The 17,226-nt window shown below is 33.6% G+C and overlaps 2 protein-coding genes and 1 pseudogene across 2 annotated transcripts; 1 reads left to right on the top strand and 2 right to left on the bottom strand.

The window, feature by feature from the left end:
• Positions 1 to 4,990: 4,990 nt before the first annotated feature.
• On the top strand, positions 4,991 to 8,619 carry LOC107957421 (NAC domain containing protein 50). The gene is made up of 4 exons (XM_016892940.2): positions 4,991 to 5,404; positions 6,218 to 6,495; positions 7,203 to 7,436; positions 7,800 to 8,619. The coding sequence occupies exons 1-4, from the start codon at positions 5,167 to 5,169 to the stop codon at positions 8,436 to 8,438; spliced, it is 1,389 nt and encodes a 462-aa protein (XP_016748429.1). The 5' UTR covers positions 4,991 to 5,166; the 3' UTR covers positions 8,439 to 8,619.
• A 104-nt stretch (positions 8,620 to 8,723) lies between these two features.
• On the bottom strand, positions 8,724 to 11,180 carry LOC107957422 (bZIP transcription factor 60). The gene is made up of 3 exons (XM_016892941.2): positions 10,632 to 11,180; positions 9,849 to 10,072; positions 8,724 to 9,185 (listed from the first exon to the last, which is right to left on the bottom strand). The coding sequence occupies exons 1-3, from the start codon at positions 10,997 to 10,999 to the stop codon at positions 8,932 to 8,934; spliced, it is 846 nt and encodes a 281-aa protein (XP_016748430.1). The 5' UTR covers positions 11,000 to 11,180; the 3' UTR covers positions 8,724 to 8,931.
• Positions 11,181 to 14,403: 3,223 nt separating this feature from the next.
• Positions 14,404 to 17,099, bottom strand: LOC107960606 (uncharacterized; annotated as a pseudogene).
• Positions 17,100 to 17,226: the final 127 nt, after the last annotated feature.

Below are 17,226 nucleotides of genomic sequence, written 5' to 3'. Positions count from 1 at the left end.
GCCATGCAATCACAAACAAAGTAAATTAGCATTAAACACAGAATAAGATTTAAAATAAGCGACAAATAAATACAACACTCATTTAGGTAAGCACTAAAAATTGGAGTAGCTCTACTTAGGTCTGTTCCTATGGCTCATTACATGTGGTTTGGCTCTAAAGTAGGGTACCTGAACCAGCAGATTCCTCGATCCTCACCCATTATAGGCTCATACGGACCAAGTTCGGTTCAGGGGAATACATTTCCCTATGGCCATGCGGAGATGAAAATCTCACGAAGACATAGGTACGGATGTATCCCGAAAGCGATTCACTATCCCATGCGGAGGTGAAAACCTCACGAAGGCGTAGCTTCTCACTCCCACTTAAAAAGGGTGTGACCAACGGTCATGCAATGCAATGTGCAAAAATAAATCTGAACTTAAACACAGCAATTATGAATCACAATGACGAAGATAAAAATACAATGAAAGGATCGTATATTTAAACTAAGTTTTTGATTTTTTGACAAAAGGACAAAAAGTAATCAACTCATGGCTTGACTCTCGTGTTTCGTCCCCAGTGGAGTCGCCAAGCTGTTGACACCTTTTTTTGATGAAAAACGGGGTCGACTTGGGTTTTGGAAAATGAAAACAAAAATGGGAGTCGCCACCAATCCCTTTTTTATGAGGTGTGATTGGATTACCTCGAAAATGGTTGTTATAATAAACGGTTTGATTTTATTAAAACAACGGTTTTGGTCCACGAAATTTAGAAAACGGGTTCGGGAGTCGGTTACGCACGAGGAAGGATTAGCACCCTCGATACGCCCAAAATTGGTACCTAGTTGATTACTTAATGTCTTAATGTCGAAAATTGAGAATTTAAAAGAATTTTAAAAATACGATCCTTGTATTAAAGTGTTGAAAATTTTGGGAAAAGAGGGGCACGTTCCACGTTAATCGAGAAAGAAAGCATCATATCCAGTAAGTTAGGACACAATGTCTCGAATTCCCGATATGCGAATGAATGTCAAAATTTACTTATTTAAGATATTTAATTATCTTGGATTAAAAAGGGGATCATGTCCAGTGAGTTAAGACACGATCTTTTTTATTTCCGAGATCATTTAAAACTTAAGTTTGAAAAGATTCGTGTAATAAAGTTTAAAAGAATATTCAGTTGTTTAAATCAAATGAAGAAATCGCAACCCAATACGTTAGGGCACAATTTTTCCAAAATATTAAACATTGAATATGGTATTTATTTCGAAAAATCCTCGTCTCGAGGAAACAACATGTCACATCCAATGCGTTAGGACACAACATATTGAATTCTCGATAACGAGCTTTTTATCATTTTAAAAAAGAGTAATCCCGATTATTTAAATTCAACGAAGAAAGTCGGAATCCAGTACGTTAGCGCTCGATTCTCTCGAAGATCCAAAATACCGAATATTACTTATTTTTAAAATTTTCATTTTTGATAAATTTGAGTAAAAAATAAAAGCAAAATAATGATAATGATGACAATGTAAATGAGATAATACAAGCACAACTAAAATGAGCACCAAGTAAAATACGTAATAAACAAATCAAAGATACATGAAATAATAGACGAATAAAAAATCTAAAGCATTCCATAAAAATAATAAACGCTTCAATAAATGAATAAATAAATATCAAATATAACAATGATAACAATATGAATTACAAAAATGAAATATTTATGTATGTGCATCTATATATTTAAATTATAAATTATATGAAGGTATATATATCTATATATACATAAAAAACAAATACGCATATCTATGTATATATATATAAAAATTATAAAGCATAAAGAACATAAGTATATACATATATGTAAAAACGTATGTTAATGTATGTATATATATATAAAAAATGGTACAAATAAATAAATAAAATGCAATAATAATGATAATAATAATAATAATAATAAACTCAATAATAAATAAAATGATAGGATTAAACTGAAAACAAAACAAAATACCAGGGGAGAAATCAAAATAAGATAAGGCCACAAGATCGATTTGCGATGCGCGCAGAAGAAGGGGGATCGATTGAGCAATTTTCCCCAACCTTATGCGCATGTGCTCCGCACTGGACTAAATCGAAACGCATAAAAAGCAAATAGCCAAATTTAAAAATTTGAATGGGACCAGATCGCGCCATATTGCATGAGCGGAGGGACCGGATGTGCAAATAGTCCCTCCGAGCCTGAACGCGCGGATCTTAGACCCATTAAGGACGGGTTTTCGGGTCTTATAAAAATAAAAGGAAAGAAAAAAAAACTAAAACCTACATCATTTTTTAAAAAAACAGAGACACCCTCTGGTTCTCTCTCCCTGCCACAGCCCTTAAACCCAGGCCACCGTCTCCGCCTCCAAGGCCAGTGGCCGGAGTTACGCGAGAACGGCCCATTTGCCTTCTCTTTTTGAAGCGTCCCCGAAGGCTAAGCCTTCTCAGCCACAGGACCAAAAGGAAGAGGGATGAGATGCCCCTTTCGGTTTGAATCCAACGACGGCGAGGGTGGGGTTCCGACACCAGCCCGTCGAAGTGGTAAGGTATTTATCCTCTCCCTTTTAACTTCTTTTTCTTTGTTGAACGAATGCAAAAAATATAAACAGAAAAAAAAATAAACAATAGATGAAGAATAAAGTAAATAAGAAACAAGAACAGAGAAGAATCAATCGGAGTCAACCTTTTGATTTGTTTTTTTCTTTTTTCGATTTGAAAGTGTAGTGTCCCCCCCAGATTTACAGAGATATTGTTTTGCTTTTATATCCCATTTACATTGTATTTTAGTTGTTCTTTGTATTATCTATTGTGTGCTCCGACTTTCTCTGCCATTTTGCAGGTGTTGATGAGGCTAGGCACGGTGGGTGGCGATGGGACATGGCAGACGGCAGAGGGGGGGATGCGGCGCTAGGTTTGGCTAGGGTTTCGTTTTTCTGAAACCCTAGCTGGGTTTTTAGGGGGAATTGGGCTCGTTTTAGGCTGGTGGTTTAGGTTTAGGTGGGCCTTGGGTGTTTTATTTGGGTTGGTTTTGGGTATTTATTTGGGTTGGTTTTGGGTAGCGGGCCATCGGGTAAATGGGCCTGCAACAAATATCATATGTTTATTTTTTTAATATTTTATTATACTTTTATTGAATATTTGTCAATCCCTAATCTTATTTGTGAAGTCTAAAAATTCTCTGACAATTTACCAAATATTTTATCATATATATAGAGAGAGACTTAACTATTTGAAAAACTTGGTAATAAGTTTGCGATAAAACAGTCATAAGTATTATTGTCAATCTAGCAAGATATGGGTTCAAGTGTGCTGATGTGCATTATCCTTCTATTTATGAGTTGAGGAGAAACTATAGGTAGTTTTAATAATTAAAAAATTTTCAATTAAGATTCTTTTGCAATTGTCCAAAATTGATACAATCAAATCCTATCATGTTGTTTAAAGTTTCATAAGCTTCTTCAAGTTTCATAACCTTAATCTTTTAAGGAGAAATGATTGTATGAAATTGTGATTTCATGTCATCCTTATCATTTTCTAATTGTAAAATGATAAATCAGATTTTTTCCTTTCACTTTTAGCATTTTTAGTTGGATTTAAATTTTTTTAAAAAGAAAAAAGCTGAAAATGATGAGAAAAAATCTAATTTGTCATTCTGGAATTATAATTTTATATAAACCTTTCTATTCTTTCAAGTTAAATGCAATAAAAAATTAACTGAAATTCCTAATTAATAGTAAACTTTTAAAAGTAACGACCAAGTTATTTAATTTTTAAGAAAATAACTAAGAAATTTTATTCAATTAAGATTCTTGTCTAATTTTCCAGAAGTTCCATAACTATCTTCATCTTCTTTCTTTTTTTCATGTTTATTTACTGCCTATATTTAAAGTTCGTGGTTGTTTCTTTCAATAATATCATTGTTTAAACATATATCTTATTTTAAAAATGTAATATACTTTACTATTGCACTCAACTAAAGATATAATCGAGCCAAATCCAAATACTGACAAACTCGAACTCAATTAAACATTTTTTTTAAAGTTCGAACTCTATTTCTCTTTTTTTTTTTCAATAAATCATGTTTAGTTTCTTTTAACAAATTTTATCCTTTTCTGAAATTATTATATCCACTAATAATTTTTCAAAATTTTTTTAGTTTTTAACTATATCTTATATTATTTAGTTTTTGAAGGTATCCTTTTATGCATTTTTAATCTTTATTGTATTATACTTATATTTGAATTATTTTATATTTTATAAATTTAATAGGTTAATAATTTATATTATATAAAATATAAGGTATTATATAGGGTTTATTGCGTGTTTTGGTTTGTTATTTTCATCTTTTTATATAAAATTTAATATGTTAAAAATTTAAATTATATTTCATATTTTATAATTTTAGTTTTCGTTAAACTCTTCTATTAATATCTATACATTGCAAAAATTATGGATTTAGTCCCTTTACTTTTTGAAGTCGTCAATTCTAATTTTTGTACTTTTAGAAATTTGAAATTTTGATCATAATACATGCAATTCAATTAATAGTCATGAACTATGTGTAGAGTTGTAGATCTAATCCATTTTCTTCAATTGGATCATTCTAAGGCTCTATACTTTTGAACTTTAAAACTTCAGTTTTGTCGCAAATGCGCCGTTAATCCATTAATTAAATTTTTAATAAGTAATATGTAAAAATAAGAAGTTAACATGACATTACACATACAATAATATATTTACTACATCAACTTATTGAAATAGCAAAACTTAAATTGATGGATTTAACAATCATTGTTTGGTGAATACTGAAATTTTAAATTATGAAAAATACAGGACTAAAAATATCAAATTAAAGTATAAAGATTAAATCTATAACTTTGCAAAGTACAGGGACTGATAAAAGAATTTAACCTTTAATTTTTTACCAGAAAATAATAAATAATAGTAAATTATTTTACTCAGCTGTCAGGTCTGCTAAAATAAAATAAAGTGTGAAATTTCTTGTAAACGAAGGAACCTGGTTTCTTCATCATCAATCAAAAATACTCGATATATGTTTCTTCAATTCATTTCCTTTCATTTCGTATCGCCCACGAAAACACACTGTTTTTTGTATTTTCCGTTTCCCCAAACAACTATCTCTCTATGGGTCGTGAAACTTCTTTAGTTGCAGATCCAGGACCGACCGCGGTGGCGACGGCGACGGCGACGGCGGCAAAGACTGGCAGTTCAGCGACGGCCTTAGCACCTGGGTTTCGATTCCATCCAACTGATGAAGAATTGGTTAGCTATTATTTGAAAAGAAAAGTTACGAACAAGCCTGCCAGGTTTGATGCTATTGCCGAAGTTGATATTTACAAGCATGAACCTTGGAACCTTTCAGGTTGAGCTTTTTATTTGTTCTAACTATATATTTTTTAGATTGGCTGCTAAAATTTTACAAGTTATCTTCAATTTTATTTTCCACTGTTGTCGTCAATTTTATTTTCCATTATTGGTAAAGTTTTCTTTTTCGAAAGCATTTCTTTTCTTTGGGGGAGGATTCTGAGCTGAAAATTTGAAATTATAATGAAATATTTGGTTTTCAATTCATTTCCATTTTTGAGTTTTCTCTACTTGGCTAAATGCAGTATTATTCGAACTCGTGATTTTAGAACGGTTTTCTATTAAAAGTTTAAGAATCTATGGATGGGGTTTTTTTGCTGAGCCAAAGAAAAAAGAATTGGGGTTTTTTGTTTTTCTGTATTTCTTTAATAGCTTAATGCAGTATCTTTGGCTATCAATTTATTCCAAGAAATGGGATTTTTATATTCACTTTCTTCTTTCAGTCCATATAGTCTTTGTGAATTTTATTATCTTTATTTATTTTGGTTATTTTTGTGAGAACTTTGCTATCATTATTACACTGTTCTGTTGAGGTTTTTTGGTTTTGCTTTTGTTCCGACCCCCGGCCGATCGGGTATTTCACTTTCCTGCACCACATCACACAGCATTGTACTCACAGGACGGTGTTATTCCCTTGGATGCCTACCGGCTTCTCAAGGCTTTGTCACCCAAAACTATGCCTCTCTAGGCTAAAACCAGCTTGTGGGCGCGATGCAGGGAAATGAGAGTATCCAAGCAGTCGGTGGGCCATGACAGCTTTAGTTCCTTTTAAGCTATGGTGCTGAAGTTTCTTGTTGGTGGCTTTTTTCAGACAAGTCAAAATTGAAAACCAGAGACCAGGAATGGTATTTCTTTAGTTTATTGGACAAGAAGTATGGCAATGGGGGGAGAATGAATAGGGCTACAGGCCAAGGGTATTGGAAGGCCACGGGGAAGGACCGAGAGGTCCGTCATAATTCGCAGCTTATTGGAATGAAGAAGACATTAGTCTTTCATAGCGGGAAAGCTCCTGATGGATTGCGAACCAATTGGGTTATGCATGAGTACCGGCTCATTGAAGAGGAATTGGAAAGGATTGGAGCATTGCAGGTATGAGACTGTTTAAATTAATATTGATAGTGAATGATGATTTATTATGTATGGCTTCGAGTATTGATGTTACAGATTAAGTTATCACGTACGTTAATGATTGCTTCTCATTTTAGCTATATTTAGGACAGCAAAAGATATAGAATTTTAACATGAAATACTAAATGTTGTGCCTTAGGTAATGGATTATGCTTCATTAATCTGATTATGCCGAAGAACGGACTTACTTGAGATGCATTTTTTTGCATGGGGAGAAAACGAGTTGTGAGAAATGACGAGAAAAGTTTGAATTGTTTGTATGTCTGTTGTCTTTGTTTAATCGCAATCTGGCTTCTGAGAAAATTTAGGAAAAGAATAGTAAATGTGATTCCTGTTGTCATGTGTTATGATGTTTCTTCAAGTACTATGTCTGACATTGCATGTTGCATGTATGCCCGGAGATAGGCATGAAGATATAACCCTCTAAGGACCCTTAGTGTCAGCATACGCACCGGCATCCAATACTCACACTTGAGCCCAAGTAACATAAGAGTCTACGTAGCATGAGTTAAGATGAATTCAAACTTGTATTCTGTAGGGTTATTACTTATTAGTATTTTGAAACCTTATGTTTACGAGTGCTACAGTTTCCTCTACAACCGAACTTTGCAATGGTACTATCAGAAACTAATAAGAATTGTCCTCCCCCCCCCTTTTTGGTGGATTAGGGCTACGTGCTATGTAGAGTAATTCATAAGAATAATATTGGACCACCAAATGGAAACCGGTATGCACCTTTCATTGAGGCGGAGTGGGATGATGGTTCAGCCGCTTTGGTTCCAGGATTAGACACTGAGGATGATGTTGCAGCTGGTAATGATTCGATAGCCACAAATGATGTGGCAGCTACCGAGAATGCAGCAACTGAAAGCAATGGCGTCCTAAGGATCAGTTCTGAGCAGGTTCATGCTTTATCTTTCTTGCTACTGCATTATTATAATATCGAACTTTATCATGGATGCTCATATTTTTTGAAATGCTGAACTTCTCTTTAGATCCTCACTTTGATGACATCGCATTCTAAACCCAAAACCTAAACTCTGAACACATAATTGTATAATTCTACACTTATTTGATGTGTCAAACACACACCGAAATCTGGCAAACTAGAGTCCGAGTAACATAAGATAGTTTCGACACTCTTATTGATTTAGTTATCTCCATGGTTTAATCATTAATGCTAGTGTTATATTAATTGAATGTAGTATGCCTCGTATTCTTAAGCCTTGATCGAAGAATTGCTTCTAAACTCTCTTTTATGACAGGAGGACATTGAACATCCAGACGAGGATGCTCCGCCTAGTGCTGATGTTCCGAGAGAGTCACCGAATGAGAGAACTGATGACTGTACTTTGTTACCTCCATGCAAGATCGAGAGATCAGATGATTGCCCGCCGCTATGCATGCCTAATCGAGAAGCACCCCTATCTCTATTTGGGCACAAGAGAAGGCGGCATAACGATTTTGGTCCAAACCATGCAAATGTTACCGAGAATTCAACTAGAAATGTTACCGAGAATTCAACTAGAATGACTCAAGATCGTTGGTCGTCGACGACAACAACCACCACCACCACACCACCACCACCATCATCCGCAACAACAATGGCAGTTTCTGCACTCCTGGAATTTTCGTTAATGGAATCTATGGAACCCAAAGAGAATCTTCATGTTCCTCCTACGCCAAAATACAATGCGACGACTATTCTAAATTCCATGGTGCCTCCTAGCTGCATGAAACTTATCAACGATTTGCAAAAGGAGATCCACAATACCTCCATTGAGAGGGAGACATTGAAGCTCGAAATGATGAGTGCTCAAACTATGATCGACATTCTACAATCGAAAATAGATTTTCTTAGCAAGGAAAACGAGGATCTAAAGAAGAGTAACCGAGACGTGTAGTACAGGAGCCTAGGTTCTTTCCGGTTCCTTGATTTCCTTTCCTTAATTATGCATGTATTATTGTTCACCGGCACGATTGTAAACTTCAGATGACATTAACATTCGGTTTGTTGATGAACAATGTTGTAGCTTTCCTCCTTATTTAATCCTCGGTTAATGGACATTTTAAAATGTTTCCAGATTTTTTCCGTTGTAAAATAAATAGAGAGGATTGCTGGTGAGAGAGAGAAACTATGCATGATTTTGACTCGAGTAGGAACATATCTCGTAAAGGAACCAAACCTCGACTTTAAACGGGTCTAGACCGGACTTTCTATTAAAATGTAACTGCAAGAATTTACAAAAACTAAAACTACTAAATTTCTAGTACTCCGAACAAACTAAATGTACACTAAAAGAGTTACATGCCAAAAACAAAGATCAAAGAGTGATTTTTATTCAAACTACAAGGATCATTAAATAACACGACAGCCACACCCCCATCACATTAAACCTAAAATGGAATTAAAATTCCCATAAAACATGAAATTTCTTTCATCTTTCCCCTAGACGCCTTGCATCTCCTACTCTTCACAAAAGATGGTCCGACCCGGTTACTCCCTGCCCCTCTTGGAGCCACTCTTTCGGGACCTTGTGTTTCCTCGTTTGCCATTGGAACTGCCTCCAGAACTGACTTGGGCAGTATTGGCAGGGTGAAGAGGCACATGATGCCCAGGAACCAAAGCAGGGAACCCAACAGCAGGGATTCTACAAAAAGCAAACGATGATAAATAAAAAAAACCCTGCTCAATAGGCTTAAAAGAATAAGCTATCAAAGTAGCAACAGTGTACAAAAAGCATTGAGTTTCTCCGAGGCCAGAGGAAGACGTTCATCTTCATTGGATAAGAATCATAATAAGCCACACAACAGCCCTCCTCTTGAAATCCATACTTCAGTAAGAGTTCATACAAAAGAGGAAAAATGAAGTAGAAACACACTTGCAAAGGCCATGAACAAGTATCTGTTTGTAAAGAGGTGCTCCGACACAATATCATTGTTGAATTAACCACATCTAATGCATATCGGAACATAGATACAGTAATATGACCATTTCAAATGCATGAAAAATTTAGGAAAAAAAAATGAACATACACATGTTGAACGCATAATTTTAGACGTTCAAACCCAAGTCCAATAAAATAGCCTACTAAAGAAGACATGCAGCCCACATTCATACTATCGTAATATAAACGGAAAACTTAGGAGAAAATGAACAAAAGCATGTCGAGCACCCATCATATAGGTCATTTAGGCTTGATACGAGTAACATGGTCCATTTGTGAAGATAAGAAGTCTACTTTCTTGCCCATATAATATTAAACCAAAGACAGTGAAAGCAAGGACAGATGACATATAGAACCATTTCATACCCAACAAGAGCACGGCAGACTCCTGCTTGGCCGAGGATGCATCAAATGCACAACCCTTATGCAACGTAAGACGAAGAGCTTGATTCTCAGCAATGAAGCACTGAAGCACACGGCTCAGTCGTCTACATTCCCCTTCTAAATACCTACTCTTCATCTCAAGATCCTTGACATACATCTTCTTCCTCTCCCTTGATCTCACAGCTGCATCTCTGTTTCTCAACTGCCTGAAAAAGAAAACATTCAGATACATCAATTGCAGGTTACACTCTAAATACATGGGTTTGTATGAAAATTGAAAAACACTCGGAACCAGGTTGGATCATTACTGAGTCAAGCTCGTGAGATCATGTGAGTTGAATTTAAGTATCTTAAGTCGAGTTTGAAGTCAAGCGTGAAAATCAACCTTACTTTTTACAGGATAAACAAGCTTAACCAAATAAGCTTGAGCAATTCAACTTTCATCTTGAATCAAGCATTAAAATTAAAACTTGATTGAGCTCGAATGAAGCTTGAGTTTCTGAGGCAAGCGGTTACACTCTACTTCAAAATAGACATGCAACTAATGAGTTCGAAATAAAATACAATTTTAATGAACAATAGAGAAAGATGATAAATTGGGAAGATCAATCAAGCTTTAAAAGTAAAACTAGATTGAGCTTGAGTTCCTCAGGTAAGTCATTACACCTCTACTTCAAATTGGACATGCAACTAATAAAATTGAAACAAAATGAAGTTTCAAAGAACAACAGATAAAGACGATAAATTGGGAATATCAATTTATACCTTCTCTGTTTCTTAATAATGGGATCGTCTTTATCGACGTCGGTGTGGGTCTGGCTCTGTTTGTGCAAATCAGCACCGTCGACGCCAGCCACATCGCCGCCGCTACTAGGAGGTGAATCAACCAGTAAATCGGCCAAGAAATCATCATCGGAGACAGGTTGAGTCTCAACCCTAGGATCAAAATTATCATCCTCCATCAAAACCTTCTCGATCGCCCCGATCCACGAAGACACCGCCGGTTCTTCATCGGGATTCTGGGTTGAACAAGGTTGAGGAGGAGGTTCCGTTACCGGTTCATTATCTAAGATATTCCCGAAATCGGGTAAGTCAACCTCGAGCAGAAGGGTATCCCAATTGATTTCCTCCATGAAAACCCAAAGATTTATGAAAGGGGAAATTGACGTCTAATAGGATTTACAGAGGAGGGAGCATGTTTAAGATGGGAAAGGAAAGTGAGTGACACATGAAATTGAACCGATCAGAATATACAAACAAACACCTTTTGAACTTTGTTTCCTTGGAGACGAAGGCTGCGATTTTGCTGAATTGTTTATAAGGAAAATATTAATTAATTCCATGACTAGATGGATCGGATTCGGTTCGGGTAAGACCCATAGAAAAAACCTTTAGCCCTAATTCACTATCTCCATTCCGAGGCTTGTAGGGACTTGGGCGGGCCAGGCCTATTGAGAATTAAAAATCAGATTTTTTTTTATTAAGTCAAGGAATTGAAACATTAATTACACTAAAACTAAATAAATACATTTTCTTTATAAAATAACTATCCCTAAAAAAATATTTCATTTATTATTTTAAATTTTAAATAAAATGTCTTTCTAAAAATACATGTTTCATTAATAGATGGGGCTAGCTATGATATATTATAAAATATCAATTAATATTAATTTAATTGTTTTCATTAATTAAATTTTGTGTTGATAATTTTAAGCCACATTTTTTAAGGTTCCTAATTTTGTTTTGGGACAGACAAACATTGAAGCTAAAAATGCTTCAAAGGAACTTTGTCTCAAGACAAAAGGTCCAACCAATATTGAAGTAAATGTAAGCTTAAGGGGAGCCTTGTCTTGAGACATAAAGCAAAGTGTCTCAAGACAAGCCATTTGTGTATTGAGACTTTTAGCTGCGATACAGTGCTGCAATTTGTATTAAATGCTCGAAATAAATATTTTCAATGGCTAGAAACTCTCTCCAACAGCTCCAAACGTCCAAAAATAAGTCAAATGGTATATATTCAAGTCAAGAACACTTGAATACATAAGACCATCCAAGCATTGTAATAAAGAGAAAAGCATCAAATTCTTTATTTCTTCATTTTCTATTGTATGTCTCTTTAGGTGCTTGTTATCAAATATATTTATCATTCTTATTTCAATTCTTTGAAAGAGCTTCGCATTTGTAAACAAACACTTTTGAGAGGTCATTGTTGTTTACATAATTTCTTGTACTTGCAAAAAGAAACTTACGATTTTTAAGGCATAAAACCTTAAGTAATTTGTAAAAGGGTTATTGTTAAGTCTTGTCAAAGCTAGAGGGTTCTAATTTAGTCACAAAAGCTAATGGGAGATTCTATTTTAGCCTTGTGAAAAAGATAGGGTTGTAAAGGTTATAACTTCCCATTGAAAGGTATTAATTCAAGTCTAATGAATTGAGAAATAATTCGTTGAGGTATATCAAAGTAGTGGAGGTAAGCAATTGGGATCGAACTACTGTAAATCGAATTGTACAAACTTTTCTTCTATTTCCTCATCATTTAAAAAAATTCAACGAAGAATTTTAAAATCCCAATTCACGATCCTATGGGTATTTTCGGGCCCAACACTTACATCATCATTGCGACAACTTTATCATCCATCGTCAATAACATATCCCTTGAATTACTACCACATTTCTTAGCACTCTCATGAGTCTCTGGTGGAACATACTAACCATTTATCTTATTAACTATCTCAACTCTATACTTTAACTGAAACTTGTTCTGACACCAACTATTACGAGCTTGGATCTTATTAAAAATAAATTACTAGAAAATATTTTTATAATTCAATTTGAATAAATGTTTAACCCTTTCAATTCATTGTTGTTTTACTTAAAAAATTGCAAATATAAATATAATTAAAAAAAGTTTATGAATTATTATTTTAATGGTATGACATACCAATTATCAATTTTATTTTTATTTAATTTCATTATTACAAATATGATACACCTATAAGTACACTATAAATGTAAATATGCCTGGACAATTAAAAGCAGAAAAGACGTAAGGCGATAAATAGTCGAGCTGTGATTCGATTCGAAAAACCTGCTCGATTCACTTAAAAAAACTTAGGGTGCGTTTGGTTCGCTGTATTGGATTAGAGGTGTATTGAATTAGAGGTGTATTGGGATTAGAGGTGTATTGGATTAGAGGTGTAATAGCTAATCCACTGTTTGGTTGAATGTAATGGAATAGAGGCGTAATAGTAATCTTGTGTTTGGTTGAATGGAATAGAGGTGTAATAGCATAATGGAAAAAACTAAAATGACTAGAATACCCTTAGCATAAAATTGTTTTGGTAAATGATTATTGTTATTGTTATTTAAATTTTAATAAGATTATTATTATCAGTAATAAATATTTTAATCATATTTAAACATAATTATTATTAAATATATTTTAATTAATAATATATAATTTAATAAAATTCTTATAATTAGCAGAAATTTGTTTTGGTAAATTATTATTGTTATTGTTATTTAAATTTTAATAAGATTATTAATATCAATAATAAATAATTTAATCATATTTAAACATAATTATTATTAAATATATTATAATTAAAATATATAATTTAATAAAATTCTTAATAATTAATATTCTTATATGAATTTACTCAAATCATAATATATGATACTGTAAAATATAAAGTAACATAATTATTATTAAATATATTATAATTAAAATATATAATTTAATAAAATTCTTAATAATTAATATTCTTATATGAATTTACTCAAATCATAATATATGATACTGTAAAATATAAAGTAACATAATTATTATTAAATATATTATAATTAAAATATATAATTTAATAAAATTCTTAATAATTAATATTCTTATATGAATTTACTCAAATCATAATATATGATACTATAAAAGAAAATTTGAAATAATTAATATTAAATATATTTTAATTAAAATATATGATTTAATAAAATTTAAAATAATTATAACTAATAAATTATATTTCCAACTGAAACAAGCCAAACAACATAAGCAGTATTAGAACGGGGATTATTAAATCGACTTTTGTAGTATAAAGTTCCAAAAAAAATTTTCTTTATCTGTAGATAGAGAGAATCATGTTCATAAAACATATAAAATTTGACGTTGATGAACTGCAGTCTCTTCCATTGTTAATGCAGGTTGAAAGGCTTGATTTCAATAGTGTTACGGCCTTTGTATTTAACTTCAAATAGAAGTTTGTACAATTGCTCCAATTAATATTTTTTTCTTTGCTTCTATTGGCTGGGTTAGAAATTCAAAACAATATTTTTGAAAGACTTGTATAATTTCATCTGCTCAATAATTGGAAAAACTCAATTTGATTTCTTCCTTTAATTGTCTCTTTTTTAAGTACTAATTATCAGCAACAGGCAGGGCGATTTAATGTGGTCAAAACAACCACATCAAGCACTCTCATCTCTTTGTTTGCAGCAAAGATGAACTCAACAGCTTCAAACCATGGCAAAATAAGTACAACATATATAACCAAAACAGGATATGCTTTCTTCAATAACATCTCAACTTAAATAACGGAACATTCATATTATGTTCGGAACACAAAATAGGTAACTTATAAAGTACTGAATAAAAAACAGAAGTGTCCACTGCCATGGTTTATGCAAAGTCCTACCAATTCCTCAACGATTGGCCTTGGCAACTCTCTCGATTTCGTCCTTCTTCTTGATGGCATAGCTGCACAAACAACACGAGAAATGTTCCTACGAGCTTGTGTAATAGTATTTTGTCTTAAGAGATGCTTCACAAAATACTTTGCAGATGATATACTAGCTGTTAACAGAGCAGGTGACCACCAAGTCCTGCAACCAAATAAATGTCCATGCTTAATAAACCGGTTTTATTTATGGATTCTACCAGTATTGCAATCTAGATTCTTCTTCAAGCTTATAATGAACCTTCTTTTATTCGATCCTGAGGCAGCTGAGTTCTCTTTATTGGCAACAAGAATCTGCAAAGTTATCAATGAAGATTATGATAAATCATAACAAACCTAATTTCTATTGTATGTATAGGAACAGATCTCGATAACATTTTCTTACCCGGAAAAGATTAAGAAGGCCTTCAGTTTCATCAAGAAAAGAAAAATCTCCATGGATATATGCATCTGCAAGGCCTATATCAGCTTCTTTCATGATCTGGAGGGAAAGCACATATAATGCTCATAAGCAAAGGTGACAATAGAGTTTAATATTAACAAGTAATCCAACTGAATTAAGAATTAAGTAATGTGTGGTGTGTACCCTCCAGTAAAACTGAGGATTATGCACTTTCAGAACTGTTTTAAGAGGACACTTTTCCATGTTTCCTTTGAAAGTGAAAATTCTGCCTCCTTCCTCTAAGAAACTGATGATAGCCACATGGTCAATTGTGTCAAATTCAAGTAGAAAAACATGCAGTGAACTAACATTGAGTGATTATATTTAAGAACTCACGTTACGCAGCCAATAGATATATATTGTTGAAAGAATTTAGTAACAAAGAGGCGTGCCGTTGTTTCCATGAAAGAGGGTGACATATTCTTTGGACTGTGCAGAACAGAAGAATGCTTTCCCAAGATACCATGTGCAGCATCCATACCAGCCTGAGAAAAAAGAGCACCTTAGAAACATGCTTTGTGGATTCTTGTACTTTTATTGCAGCCTAAACTAAAGGAATTTATCTTGCTTGTTAAGAGTTGAAAATAAGCAGAAATTACTAGGTAGAGGTACCTTTAGTTCATCCTGATTGAAGTCATAGCCTGAAATAATTGTAAAACAGATACTCAGACGAGAGGCAGTTGACATCGTGTTTTATTATCTTATAATGACAGCTAATGAAGGTTTTAGAACACAAGAAATATAAAAGCACAGCACCATAACAGTAGCAATAATACTTCACAAATCTATAGCTAGTGGAAGAGAACTAAAAGAGCTAGTTTCATCCCTTGATAATTTACTTCTCCCCAAAATTTTGGTCCAAAATGTTAACTAATTTCATGAGGATCTCACCACAGAACCAGATTCCTCTCTTCCCCTGAATCTGACCAAGCTCAAGTGAAGCTTTTGATGCAGCAACAGAGGGAATTGCATGGCCAGTCGACCACTTAAGCAAGGTATTCTTCGGGTATGGTCTGGATTGACAGTCACAAAAAATGGCTCACTTGTTTTCCCAATATACTGTAAAAAGAATAAGAACCACTCAGCATTACTCAAGTTATAACTGGATAAACAACCAAGTATTTTAGTAATTCTGATGAAATAAATGGTATCTGACAAGAATCTTCTATGCTTCCCTAGATGTTAGACAATATTAGCAAACTTAATTTTTTGACATACCTGTAATGCATTGAGCCAGTATGTTAAGAATGCATTATTTTTGCTACTATTGAGAAAATTCAATGCACTCCAAGCTGATTTGTTTTGTGGCATTAAAGTACTATCCCGGTGAAGGAAAATATCACTGCCAACAGAAACAATTGATTAGATTTCATGAATTTTAGTAGCTCACTTTAAATAAACTAAAGAACGTGCAAAATAGATTAGATTATACTTGCATATTAATTTTGAGACGTTCGAAGGCAAACAGATCAACGAGGGAGTACAAATTTTAGTACCTGGTAGCATATTGGAAAGCACCCAGTACTCTTGTTTCTTCAAATGTTGCTTGATTTCCTAATAATTTTAGGGCAGTGGGAGCATCAACAGCCATTATGCATCCATTGTAAGTTTCTTGAAAACCATCTCCACAGACCATGGTGGTACCTGTCAATCCATTTATACACAACTATCCTCAGGGGTCTGTAAAATCTGATATGAAAAAGTCATATTTTCCTGGTAAATATTGAAAGATGGATGATTTTCGAGGCAAGCACTCACCATTATCAGCAGGCAAAACAGATTGTACTTCACAACCAAGTTTAAATTGACAACCTTTAGTCTCCAGCATTTCACTAACCTGATTTCATTGAATTGGATTATACTTTTAATTAGCTTACATCAATAGAACCGTATGTGGAGAGTTTAGGAAACTAGAAAAATGCTCACCCTTTTAACAAAATGTGAGTGCCCTTTGATAGTCAACCACTGTGGCTGCCCAAATTGCTGAAGATGGAAAAGGAAAACAAAAAGATCAACAAACGAAACCGACACATTGAGTTTTATATAGGAAGAGTCTAATGCAAATTAAGCCTACAATATACAAGATAGAATGATAATGCAGGAGAATTGATAATTTATCCCCAAAAAAACCCTAATTTCAACAGACAAAACCCACCATAGTTGAAGAACACAAATCTGTTTTTTGTCAACA

The sequence above is a fragment of the Gossypium hirsutum genome, chromosome A05 (assembly GCF_007990345.1).
Source record: "Gossypium hirsutum isolate 1008001.06 chromosome A05, Gossypium_hirsutum_v2.1, whole genome shotgun sequence".
In the NCBI taxonomy this organism is placed as follows: Eukaryota; Viridiplantae; Streptophyta; class Magnoliopsida; order Malvales; family Malvaceae; genus Gossypium; species Gossypium hirsutum.
This window is presented reverse-complemented; position numbering and strand designations above follow the sequence as displayed.